This window comes from Pseudophryne corroboree, chromosome 7, assembly GCF_028390025.1.
Source record: "Pseudophryne corroboree isolate aPseCor3 chromosome 7, aPseCor3.hap2, whole genome shotgun sequence".
Classification (NCBI taxonomy): domain Eukaryota; kingdom Metazoa; phylum Chordata; class Amphibia; order Anura; family Myobatrachidae; genus Pseudophryne; species Pseudophryne corroboree.
Window position 1 is genome coordinate 477137685 of NC_086450.1, and position 13414 is coordinate 477151098.

Consider the following 13414-nt stretch of genomic DNA (forward strand, 5'->3'; position numbering starts at 1 on the left):
CTATAGAATCAATGGGGAGTACCCAGTGGAGTAGTTCCATTCCAGATGGTATGATAGGACCTGCTCCACGTGTGGTCGTTAAATTAAATGGACATCCATGCCCTGTTCTGTTGGACAGTGGGTCCCAGGTGTCCATTATATTCGAGCATTGGTATAATCATTATCTATCTGATGTCCCAATCAAGCCCCTGGAAGGACTGGTAATCTGGGGATTGAGTGAACAAAAATACCCTTATTTAGGTTATGTGGTAGTTAATATAGAGTTTCCAGAGGGGTTTATGGGTGTGTCGGAGCCATTACCTCTAATTGCTTTAGTATGCCCAGAATCCCCAGGTGATAAAACTGTAATGCCAGTGATCATTGGAACTAATGCCCATTTATTTAAGGTCCTCAGTGATTGGTGTTTAAAAATGTGTAGGGATGCCACCATTATTACTATGTCGACTTGCCATAAGAAATACTGTAAAGGGGAGTCTGGACACAGAGAGTCCTCTCTGGTCAATGGTCTGTCCTTGGAAGATTTAACTCCATGTTTCCAGGGGAGTGACATTGGGTTGGCGGAACGAAATACTTTATGTGAGGAATTGATGGAACGAGAGCATGTCTTCTCTCTTGGAGAATGGGATCTGGGAAAAGCAGAGGGAGTAGAACATTGTATAAAACTGACTGATGAGACTCCTTTCAGGGAAAGATCACGCAGACTTGCTCCTGCGGATTTCGATGATATCAGACAGCATCTTCAAACTCTCTTGGAAACAGAGGTTATTCAACCCTCTGAAAGTCCATATGCATCACCTATCGTAGTGGCCCGTAAAAAGAATGTCCAAATTAGAATGTGTATTGATTATCGCACACTTAACCAACGTACTGTGCCTGATCAATACACTGTTCCTCGGATAGAGGAGGCATTGGACTGTTTACAAGGGAGTAGATGGTTTACAGTGTTAGACTTACGGAGTGGGTATTACCAAATACCTATGAGCCATCAAGATAGAGAGAAGACTGCTTTCATTTGTCCTTTGGGTTTCTTTGAATTTTTAAAGATGCCTCAGGGAATCAAGGGCGCACCGGCCACCTTTCAAAGAACCATGGAACAGACGGTGGGTGATATGAATTATCGTGAGGTATTAGTATACCTTGATGATATTATTGTCTTTGGGTCCTCACTGCAGGAACATAACCACCGTCTGCTCAAGGTACTGGATAGATTGTTAAAGAAAGGCTTTAAACTTTCTGTGGATAAATGTAAGTTCTGCCTGCCCTCTGTAACTTACTTGGGACATGTAGTGAGTCGACAGGGTATTTCCACAGATCCAACTAAAGTTGAAGCTGTGAACGAATGGCCTAGACCCACAAAATTGAAGGAATTAAGATCCTTCCTTGGGTTTTGTGGGTACTATCGCCGTTTTGTGCCTTATTATTCTGTAATATGTCGTCCTCTCACTGATTTAACCAAGGGGTATCCGCCGGTTGGTAAACCCACAAAGGTATCCTCATGTAAAAAAGAGGGATATTTTAAACCCTCTGAAGAATTTGGGGATAGATGGACACCTGAGTGTGAAGAGGCCTTTCTTAAATTAAAATGGAGTCTTACCAATGCTCCTGTATTGGCCTATGTTGACCCCACTCTGCCTTATACATTACATGTGGATGCATCATTTGATGGTCTAGGGGCAGTGTTGTACCAAACTCATAAAGGAAAGTTACAACCGGTATCCTATATCAGCCGGGGATTATCCAATAGTGAGAGGAGATATCCTGTCCATAAATTAGAGTTCCTTGCTCTTAAATGGGCTGTTGTTGATAGATTTCATGAGTATCTGTATGGGGCAAGTTTTGAGGTGTTTACCGACAATAATCCTCTGACATATGTACTTACCACCGCTAAATTAGATGCCACAGGGCACAGATGGTTAGCTGCTTTGTCTATCTATGACTTTAAGATTAAATATCGCCCAGGCATTAACAACATTGATGCCGATTCTTTATCTAGATTGTCTAGACTTGAGAGTGAAATGGATGGATCTGAGTGGATTGAAGTTCCTGCAACCACCATTAAGGGATTGTGCTTTAGCATTTCAGGTGAACTGACAGATAATGGGGAATGCATTAGTGCCCTTGGAGCTTCGGATAAGGCATTACCTCTGGCCTATTGTTGGTTAAGCGAACTGGAATTGGAGGGCTTGCCACATATAGGTCAGGGAAAGATCCGTATGGAACAACGTAATGATCCTGATATTTCCATTGTCATACTCTGTCTTGAGTCTGGTCGTGCTGAGTGTGATATGAGGTCGCTAACCAATGCTTCCAAGTTATTGATGCTGCAAATAAAGCAATTGACCCTAAAGAATGGAATACTGTACCGTGGATTAGTTAAATCCAATGGGAAATTCAAATTACAATTAGTTACTCCAAAGTGTTATAGAGAAACTATTTTGAAAGAATTACATGATCAGCACGGCCATCTCGGGATAGAAAAAGCGAGGGGACTGATCACTGATCGGTTTTATTGGCCTTTGATGGAACAGGATATTGAAAACTACTGTAGGAACTGTGGTAGTTGCATATTGAGGAAGACTCTCCCCACCAAGTCGGCTTCTCTTGTTAATCTTCAGAGCCATGGGCCCATGGATCTAGTATGCATTGACTATTTATCATTGGAAACGTCACCTGGAAAAGAATGTAATATACTGGTAGTAACGGATCACTTCACCCGTTATGCTCAGGCGTATGTTACTTCTGATCAAAAGGCCATTACTGTAGCCAGGACTTTATGGGAACGGTTCTTTGTTCACTATGGGTTACCAGCCCGATTGCACTCCGACCAAGGGAGGGATTTTGAAAGTAGAGTTATTCGGGAGCTCTGTCTGTGCTGTGGGATTAAGAAATCCCGAACTACTCCTTACCACCCTCAGGGTAATCCTCAGCCCGAGCGGTTTAACCGCACTTTGCTTGATATGATGGGCACCTTGGGCCCCATGTGCAAAACACAGTGGAGTAGAAGGATCTGTCACCTAGTGCATGCCTATAATTGCACTAAAAATGAATCCACTGGGTACTCCCCATATGAATTAATGTTTGGGCGGGAAGCCCGACTGCCCATAGATGTCTCATTAGGACTTCCCTCCCGGGATGCTAGTGGACAAACACATTCTCAATATATATTGAAATTAAGAAAAGAGCTAAAGCATGCCTATAATATAGCTCAGGAAGCTTCCAGAAAAGCGGGGGCCAAAAACAAGCTCAAACATGATTCACATGTAAAGGAAAATGTATTAAGGGTAGGAGATAGGGTGCTGATACAGCAACTGGGACTCCCAAAACGACGAAAATTAGCATATCGGTGGAGGCCTGATCCCTATGTAATAGTAGATCAATTACCCAACATACCTGTTTATAAACTACGGCCAGAGTCGGGGGAGGGAGCAATTCTCACATACCACCGACAGCATCTTTTGCCTATATCACAAAATCTTCGTCTTCCTGAAGTTGTTGAAGCAACACCCCTGGGACAATCTAATTGGGAAAATAGTGGAAGAATGATATCCACAAATAAAAAAAAACAAGTAGAAGAAAGCCCTGGTGAGAATAATGATGAGACCCATTACACTGATCAGGGTGTGGGATATTTTTATTATGATAATAATAATTCAAACAATGTCCCCCAGCATAACGAGTATGACCCACACCTTGTTGTAGATGAAATTCCTTTGGAAAAAGAATATGTATTGTCCTCCAGTAATAGTAAAGAGAAAGGGATAGAGATAGAAAGGGAACTGATCTCAGAATGTGAATCCAATGACTCAGTCGGTATTCCAATAAGTGACCTTTATGATGAGCCAGTAACTCCAGATGTAGGTGAAGAGTTAGGGGATAGGTATAGGATATCTAGAGAACGAAGGCCTCCATTAATTTTAACCTATCCAGAATTAGGTAATCCTACATACTTACCTCAAGTAATACATTCAAGTATAGTATTCACCTGGCCATACTTTGAGTATAAACCCTTGAAAGAAGAGCATATGTGGTGATCTGAGTAAAATAGTCTAAAGAAAGATGCAGATCACCAGGGGGAGAGTGTAGCATAGACTTTATCTAATATATCACACATATGTTATTGTATATTGGTTACATGTTATTGGTAGGAATTTGGCATATTAGTAACATGATTAAGGTGCTTATATGTATATTTAATAGTAAATCTGTACTCAGATATTTATATACCTAAAACCATTGAATATAGTTGAATAAATATACATTAGAGCTGTAGAAATATGTAATATCTATGGAGTGGTATTGAGGTGCAAATTGATTGGGGTACTATGGAATTTAGTATGACTATTTACATTGCCTCATGAATCTGAGGTGACCATGCTGCATTGGGCTGGATTGAAGGCTCGTCTCACCTGATTGGAGGACAGGTGCTCTAAGGTGAAGTTGGGCACATGTATATGCAGGTGACTCGCGTGACCTCGGCGGGAAGAACCTGCATCGCGCGACGAGACACTGGACTATAAATAAGGGAGCTTTCTGTTGCTGAGGGTCGTCAGTCGAGTGCACAGCCTCTGGAGCTGTTTCCCTTGTCTCTGGCACCGCTACTTGAGCTGAGAACTCTGGGCAGTTGCTGGGGGAAGGGGGAGGCAACAGCGGGCGGTAGTGCACTGTATGGGAGTCTATTGCTGAGCCTGTGTGACGGAGGCGGGCATCTGGAGAGGCGGACCTCTGGTTGGAGTGACGGCATGGGGGAGTAACTGAGACGCGGCTCAGGTGCCTGGCCGTACAGAGAACACGAATATGAAGAAGCTAGCGCAGCCTCCACCATCAGTCAAGGCGACAGTGAGAGACGGACATCCCTGCTGATGAAAAGGTGGAAAGCGACACAGCCTGAAGATTCATGCTGCTACCTGCAAAATCCTACCGATTGAAGAGCGGCCAATTAGAGGGCCCAGGGGGTGTGGCTACCACAGCTAACATCGCGCAATTGGCGGGAGCTGATTGAGAAGCCATCTCAGGTCTGTGAAATTATACACGTAACCACTATAGGTCAGCACTCAGTACTGCTAATACAGTTGCCGCACACAGGACTCCTACACCTCTTAAGTTATAAACAAATCTCTGCTACTAAGAGTAGAGACTTACAAAAAGTACTAAGCCCACCCCATATTGACTATTCATAAGGAGAAATAGAGAGATATATTTCCTATCTGGTAAATCCCATTTGCTTATAAAAGACTCTTAACAAGGAAGGATATTAACATCACCAAATTGTTTATTGACAGTAGCATACAGAATATTCAAAGCCAGCTATCATTAAATGGGATAAGAGCAGACAGTAATTACCAGTTTCAACAAAACGGGATAGACTATGCTGCTGTGTATATTCTCCATCTGGAACGAGTACTAATAGTGACATCTAGTGGAAACACTTGGTATTTTCAAGTAGTATTCAGTCACTTCAGGATTGCAACATTTTATATTATTTGGATACACTTATACTATTGTAGCAGTAAAAGGATACCTTTCATAAATACAATAAACTACTTGGTATCAACACCTTCAATAGGCAGACTAGGAAAGGACAATCTGTGAATAAATTCCGGATGTAGCAAACAGAGAGATACAAGTCTTAAGAAAGGATCATCTTTTCCATTTAAACAAACAAAAAAGTTAAAGAAGATTATTACATATATATGCATATATATATATATATATATATATATAAAAATATATATAAACTATAAACTATGTGATAAAAGTTGTTACTTTATATTCATGAACTTAATACTGTTTGATGGTTACTAAAAGTGATACCTTAATGAGAGTAAGTGCACTGTAGTTTACTGTTAAAATCCTAATGTAATAGTAATGGAATAGTAGATTGAGGGGTAGTTAATGATCAATAATAGATACATTGTATAAGACTGAACTAACTTACATTTAAAAAGTAATAATATGCATAATATATGCAATGTCATGTTGAATGGTAAAGTTTAGAGAAGATATGATGATATTGTGTGGATCTTAAACAAAGTAAATATCTTAAACATATACAAGTATTGTGTTACTGTGTTTCACTTACCCGGGAAATTACCAAAAGGAACCGGAATCCAGAGAATACAGGTAAATACTTAATGGTGAATCATCATTATTGGATGAAATGTTATGGGTTTTCCCAAACTGACCCAATTACAATATAGATATATCTTTAATTATCATATTACAATACAGAAGTTTGGGTGGAGGCACAGAACCGACCTAACACTTTAGACCCCATATTGGAGAACAAGGGTTACAATAAGCCCACTTATAAAGGAGCATGGCCTCACTGTAAGGGGTGTGGCCTCGCATGTCGTCTCCACAATGGTGACGGAGAGAGACGGTGGGCGGGGACAGAGTGCCGGGGCAGAGACAGGTTAGTGTACAAGGTGATCTTATTTAAAAGTAAGTGTGTGTGTAGAATGTTTTGTATGTATCCTTGCAAAAAGGTTCTTTAACCACTTGCAGTAACTGGCATGGTCAGATCACTTGCGACCGCCCCACTGTGCCGCCAGTTTTTGACGAGGAGATCCGCTCTGCAGATGTTCATACTATAATGTTTCAATATTTAAAAAAATGATTTTTAAACTACAGTATATTAAATGAAAAAAAATTTAATGAACAGTTTTGAAGGGAAAAATCATCAGCTAAGTGGTTAATAAAACAGAAACATCGGATAAAGCAAATAGAAGTTTGACTTGCTGAAAATCACCTGAGTGTCGCAGGTCTAGGGGTCAGGATGCAGAAGCTGATTGCTGTGTCCAGATCGGAGCAGCGCCGGCTGTGATACACACAGCAGCGCAGTTTTATATATATATATATATATATATATATATATTATATATACAGTATATAAATGTTTTTTGCCTTTAATACAGTTGTTGCTCTTTGGAATTGTGCAGCTACATGAGATACTAATGGACGGATTCAGAGTGACATGGAAGTCAGCTGCAGGCGAGTCCTCATTGTATGCTCGGAAATAAAACCAGATCTTTGTTGGTTTTCAGCGTTTCAGACATTTATCATCACCATCCTCGGTGCAATAGATCCACCTGACAGATCCCTGCAATCCGCAATTCCTTCCACACTCCTATAAAATTCCATCAGAACACATCTTATGTGCAGATGCCCAGTTTCTGCCGCTGAGATTTGACTGACCCCAGGGCCGGATTAAGCCTTGGGGGGGCTTGGAGCACTTAAGACAGGAGGGCCCTGGTGGAGGGAGAGGGTGTATATTAGTTTGTGTATACTTCCCAACATGACCCATTGTGGGAGGGACAAAATGCTCTCTACCTGGACTTCCCTTTTAATATATGATTGGCATCACATATGTTGACCTATTTCATTGATAAAAAAGGTATTTCAACAAAAAATATTACAATTATAAATTAACAGGGAAGTCCAGGTGAAGTAGGGCGATATGGATTGTGTATATTAAATATAAACCAATGATGTATATTAGATTAAAACTAATAGTTTAGGCACTGTTTATATCTCCACCTAATAAAGATACAACTATTTTATAATGTTTTCCTGTAGTGGAACAAAGACAACTTAACCTTAAAATACACATAGAAAAAGAAAATCTGTAATTTATCTTGCAAAAATGCAATAGCAGTATCCTCTGTACTACTAACACACTGGGACAGGACTCAGGAGGATGCTTTGTGTGTGTGTCTCTCTCAAGACATGAACGCTCTCATTAGATAACAGGTTACACAGGATCCTGACACCCAGACGGGAGGATGAGAATCTGGAATCACTTACTACTCTCTCCCCTCTGCTATCTCTCCTCTGGTTAGGAAGCTGCATTGGTATCTCATGAAACCTGATACTCCTGTGTCTCTGCCTGCAATGCATACTGTCCTTCTCTCATCCTGGTAGCCTGGTTCTGCTGCTGCACAAGAGGGAGAGCTAGTGATGTCAGTGTGCTCTGGCTGGGGGGTGCCTTGACAGAAGGGGGGCCAGTATACAGTATGCTCTGCATCCCCCCCCCCCCCTTAATCTGGCTATGTCTGACCCTAATTCCCCCACAGTTGCTCTAAGTTATGTATTGCTGGCTACATGTGTGAAAGAATATCAGGATCCACCCACAACAGTGACCTGCATGCAACGATAAATCAGGTCCATATTCAGCCCACGCCCTTGGCAGCTGCTGTAAGTGGTTGGGAATGATAAAGTAATTGATCACCAGTGGGAATAAAAATGTGACTTTTATTAATACTATACTTACAGTATTAAAACAAGTACCAGTTATAAAAATCCAAACTATGGGCCTAATTCAGACCTTATCACTGCTGTGTGATTTTGCAGAGGTCTGTGATCAGATAGCCACCCCCCATAGAGAGTGAAAACCCACCCCGCGCAAGTGTGCGAATGCATGTGTACGCCGTGTGAAAACTTCACCAGGCAGCGGACAGCTGCAAATCTGTTCACAACTCTCTCACCACTGAATGATTTTTCCAGTCTGTGCAGTGTGTGCGCAGCCCAGGACTTACTCCTAGACTGCGATACAAACAGGCTGATCGGGGACGGAGCTGACGTCACACACCCTCCCTGACGACGCTTGGGAACGCCTGCATTTTTCCAGACACTCCCACAAAACGGCCAGTTACTGTACCACCTCCAAACGTCCTCTTCCTGTCAATCAGCCTGCGTTCACCTAGCGATAAGAAAAACTGCAGGATTTTTTTGCAGTTTGGCCTCGCCAGAGTGACATCAAGAGTTAACATGCCAATCCATACACGACTATCCAGTCTGGTGAATTAAGCTGCGTTTCAGGAAAGCTGTATGTTTAGTGATAAAAAAAAAGTGATTTCAATAAAATAATAATAATAATAATAATAATAATCACTTGTTTTAATCACTTAACCAAATCTCTTTGAAGCTTGACATTTATTACTGTAATATTTAATTAAGCATAAAAGACACAGATTGCACTCAGAGAAAGTCAGCAGAACAGATACCAGTCGGGAGTGCAGGAGACAATTACATTCACCTAAAGGTTTAAAACATTTGTAATGAACTATAGTACACCTGCAGGACCGTATCTTGCCGATTTAACATATTTATTTATTTATTAACAGTTTCTTAAATAGCGCAGCAAATTCCGTATATGCATAAATGCTTAAGACGTCCGCAAGTGAACAGTAAGAGTCTATTTCACCACCCTTTCCCAAATGACTGCAACCCTTAATGACAGCAGCACACATGCAGTCACAGCCACCGTTATACCAAAAAGTCAGATGTTACATGGCAGGAAATGAGCTGCAGTATAAATATAAGTTATTGTCATATAATTACATGTACTAGTAAAGCTGAGATACAAATTGACACAAAACATTTACTGATACAACTATATCAGAGTGTAGAATTTAAGTCAAATGTTGCCACAGTATGACATAACTGCCAAGATAATTATATATTAATTCTAATATTTATTATAATTTAATTCTAATATTATATATATATATATATATATATATATATATATGTATATACATCTCTGCTATTGCTTATTTCCACTATTCTTCAGTAATTTTAAGCACATCTGCTTGAGCTTGACGTTCCCCATGATAACTATAAAGGACTGTACAGTGGGAAAAGAGAAAATGAGCACAAAACAAATCCAGAATATTGGGTTCAACATTGTTAGGAACCCAATCCCAAGTTCTACCACATAGAAAATGAGATAAAGGAAAAGGAGTGACATCATAGTGCGGGCAGCCCCCTGGTGAGCCTTTACGCTTGGACCACGGTCATCCTCCATATTCTGTCTCATATGACGGGCGTGGTTGTGGAGTGACGCAATGATTCGGCCAGTCGTGATCATTACAATCAGAAATGGGATGAAGCAATTCACAAACATTGAAATAAAATTATACAAAGAATTCATTTCATATCCAACGACAACCCCAGAAGTGTAATTGGTCCCGGTCTCAGCTGTGGAATTGGGTTCAAACACTTGGGTAAATGAAAAAAAGAAAGGAATGCTTAAGCAGAAGGACAGAACTTGGGACAAGAGAATCAGCCATGGAACGATCGTTGCGACCTTCGTCTTCATCCATGCAAAACAGCCGCTTTTAAAGCTAATTATCTTTAGACAGAAGAATAAACACAGCCAGGCAGAAAGCCAAGAACTGGAGAAAATGCAGTAGGACATGATGGAATATAATGTGCAAAATACATAGTAGACCAGGAAAATATCAGTATAATAAACTGCACACACAATGATAGCGGCATTTGCACAAGAGGCGCAAGTGTTCGAGAGAGCCAGAGACACCACTAACTGGTCACTAGTGTTCAGGGGTTTCCCTCTCAACCAGTCATGGAAATTGACAAATACAATGAATCCATTGGTCAGAGTCCCAATAATGATCTCCACTATGAGGACAATAAAAAATCCCACGACATACGTAGGGACGAATATGTGGTCTAAACCCATTTTATGTTCACAAAGGGAACCGTCCTCAAGCTTATCCCATATATAATAATATTTCAACGGTGGTAAAAAATCCCAAGTATGAATAAGGAGCCTTGAAGTCACATAGTCATTCCACAGCAATCCCATCGCTGTACGTAATTTATAGGTGGTCACCCTGCAGACTAATCCTCTGGATGACATCAGTGGGTGGAATCCTGGGTCATTCCTTGATCCCCAGATTAAGGCGTATGCAAACACTGTAAATATTTTCTTACAGTCAGTATGATGACGTTCATGATGTTTAGTCTTGTCAAAGAAGCTTATGCAGAAAACTGTTGTGCAAAACATTGTACAGTATAAGCAGAACTTTCCATCAATTTCTCCAGTAGACACACGCACGGAAAGAGAGGATAATTTCTGCCTCCAAAATATGTGCAGGGACACAGCACAAGGTAATCAGCTGATAGGATAATGATAACACGCTCAGATAATGTTTAACATCTGGTGGTATTCCCCACAGTACTAAGGGCTTAATTCAGATCTGATCGCTGTTGTGCGAATTTGCGCAGCGGGCGTTTATAGAACGACTGCAAATGCATATGGAGCGTAATGCGCAGGTGCGAGGCCAAACTGCAAAAAAATCCTGCATTTCTTTATCGCTAGGCGAACATTGACAGGTAGCGGGCATTTGGGGGTGGTAACTGCCTGTTTTCTGAGAGTGTCAGGTATAACGCAGGCGTTCCCAAGCGTTTACAGGGTGTGTGACGTCAGCTCCGGCCCCGATCAGCCTGATTCTATCGTACTGTTTGTGTAAGTCCTGGACTACGCACACACTGCACAGACAGGAAAAATCATTTGATGGTGAGTGAGTTGCGAATGGATTTGCAGCTGGCTAGTTTTTGCAAAGCTTTTCGCATGGCGTACGCATGCTTGAAAGGGGCGGTTTTTCACTTTGTGTGGGCGGCGACCATCCAATCGAAAAACCTCAGCAAATTCGCAGAGGTGCGATCAGGTCTGAATTAGGCCCTAAATTAGGTATAGAAATCTTCATTCGCATTTTAGGACTGAATGTATCATTGCTTCAGAGTAAAGTGTATCGTGGAGAGAATCGAAAATCTCCAGGTCCTGGCACGATTCCAGTGATATAACCACTAGAGATGAGCGCCGGAAATTTTTCAGGTTTTGTGTTTTGGTTTTGGGTTCGGTTCCGCGGCCGTGTTTTGGGTTCGACCGCGTTTTGGCAAAACCTCACCGAATTTTTTTTGTCGGATTCGGGTGTGTTTTGGATTCGGGTGTTTTTTTCAAAAAACCCTAAAAAACAGCTTAAATCATAGAATTTGGGGGTAATTTTGATCCCAAAGTATTATTAACCTCAAAAAACATAATTTACACTCATTTTCAGCCTATTCTGAACACATCACACCTCACAATATTATTTTTAGTCCTAAAATTTGCACCGAGGTCGCTGTGTGAGTAAGATAAGCGACCCTAGTGGCCGACACAAACACCGGGCCCATCTAGGAGTGGCACTGCAGTGTCACGCAGGATGTCCCTTCCAAAAAACCCTCCCCAAACAGCACATGACGCAAAGAAAAAAAGAGGCGCAATGAGGTAGCTGACTGTGTGAGTAAGATTAGCGACCCTAGTGGCCGACACAAACACCGGGCACATCTAGGAGTGGCACTGCAGTGTCACGCAGGATGTCCCTTCCAAAAAACCCTCCCCAAACAGCACATGACGCAAAGAAAAAAAGAGGCGCAATGAGGTAGCTGTGTGAGTAAGATTAGCGACCCTAGTGGCCGACACAAACACCGGGCCCATCTAGGAGTGGCACTGCAGTGTCACGCAGGATGTCCCTTCCAAAAAACCCTCCCCAATCAGCACATGATGCAAAGAAAAAGAAAAGAAAAAAGAGGTGCAAGATGGAATTATCCTTGGGCCCTCCCACCCACCCTTATGTTGTATAAACAAAACAGGACATGCACACTTTAACCAACCCATCATTTCAGTGACAGGGTCTGCCACACGACTGTGACTGATATGACGGGTTGGTTTGGACCCCCCCCAAAAAAGAAGCAATTAATCTCTCCTTGCACAAACTGGCTCTACAGAGGCAAGATGTCCACCTCATCTTCACCCTCCGATATATCACCGTGTACATCCCCCTCCTCACAGATTATCAATTCGTCCCCACTGGAATCCACCATCTCAGCTCCCTGTGTACTTTGTGGAGGCAATTGCTGCTGGTCAATGTCTCCGCGGAGGAATTGATTATAATTCATTTTAATGAACATCATCTTCTCCACATTTTCTGGATGTAACCTCGTACGCCGATTGCTGACAAGGTGAGCGGCGGCACTAAACACTCTTTCGGAGTACACACTTGTGGGAGGGCAACTTAGGTAGAATAAAGCCAGTTTGTGCAAGGGCCTCCAAATTGCCTCTTTTTCCTGCCAGTATAAGTACGGACTGTGTGACGTGCCTACTTGGATGCGGTCACTCATATAATCCTCCACCATTCTATCAATGTTGAGAGAATCATATGCAGTGACAGTAGACGACATGTCCGTAATCGTTGTCAGGTCCTTCAGTCCGGACCAGATGTCAGCATCAGCAGTCGCTCCAGACTGCCCTGCATCACCGCCAGCGGGTGGGCTCGGAATTCTGAGCCTTTTCCTCGCACCCCCAGTTGCGGGAGAATGTGAAGGAGGAGATGTTGACAGGTCGCGTTCCGCTTGACTTGACAATTTTGTCACCAGCAGGTCTTTCAACCCCAGCAGACCTGTGTCTGCCGGAAAGAGAGATCCAAGGTAGGCTTTAAATCTAGGATCGAGCACGGTGGCCAAAATGTAGTGCTCTGATTTCAACAGATTGACCACCCGTGAATCCTTGTTAAGCGAATTAAGGGCTGCATCCACAAGTCCCACATGCCTAGCGGAATCGCTCCGTGTTAGC

The 13414-nt window shown here is 42.1% G+C and overlaps 1 protein-coding gene across 1 annotated transcript; it reads right to left on the reverse strand.

Moving 5' to 3' along the window:
- Positions 1-9544: 9544 nt before the first annotated feature.
- On the reverse strand, positions 9545-10480 carry LOC134944360 (taste receptor type 2 member 1-like). The gene has a single exon (XM_063932939.1). It carries the CDS (start codon positions 10478-10480, stop codon positions 9545-9547), a length of 936 nt encoding a protein of 311 aa, XP_063789009.1.
- Positions 10481-13414: the final 2934 nt, after the last annotated feature.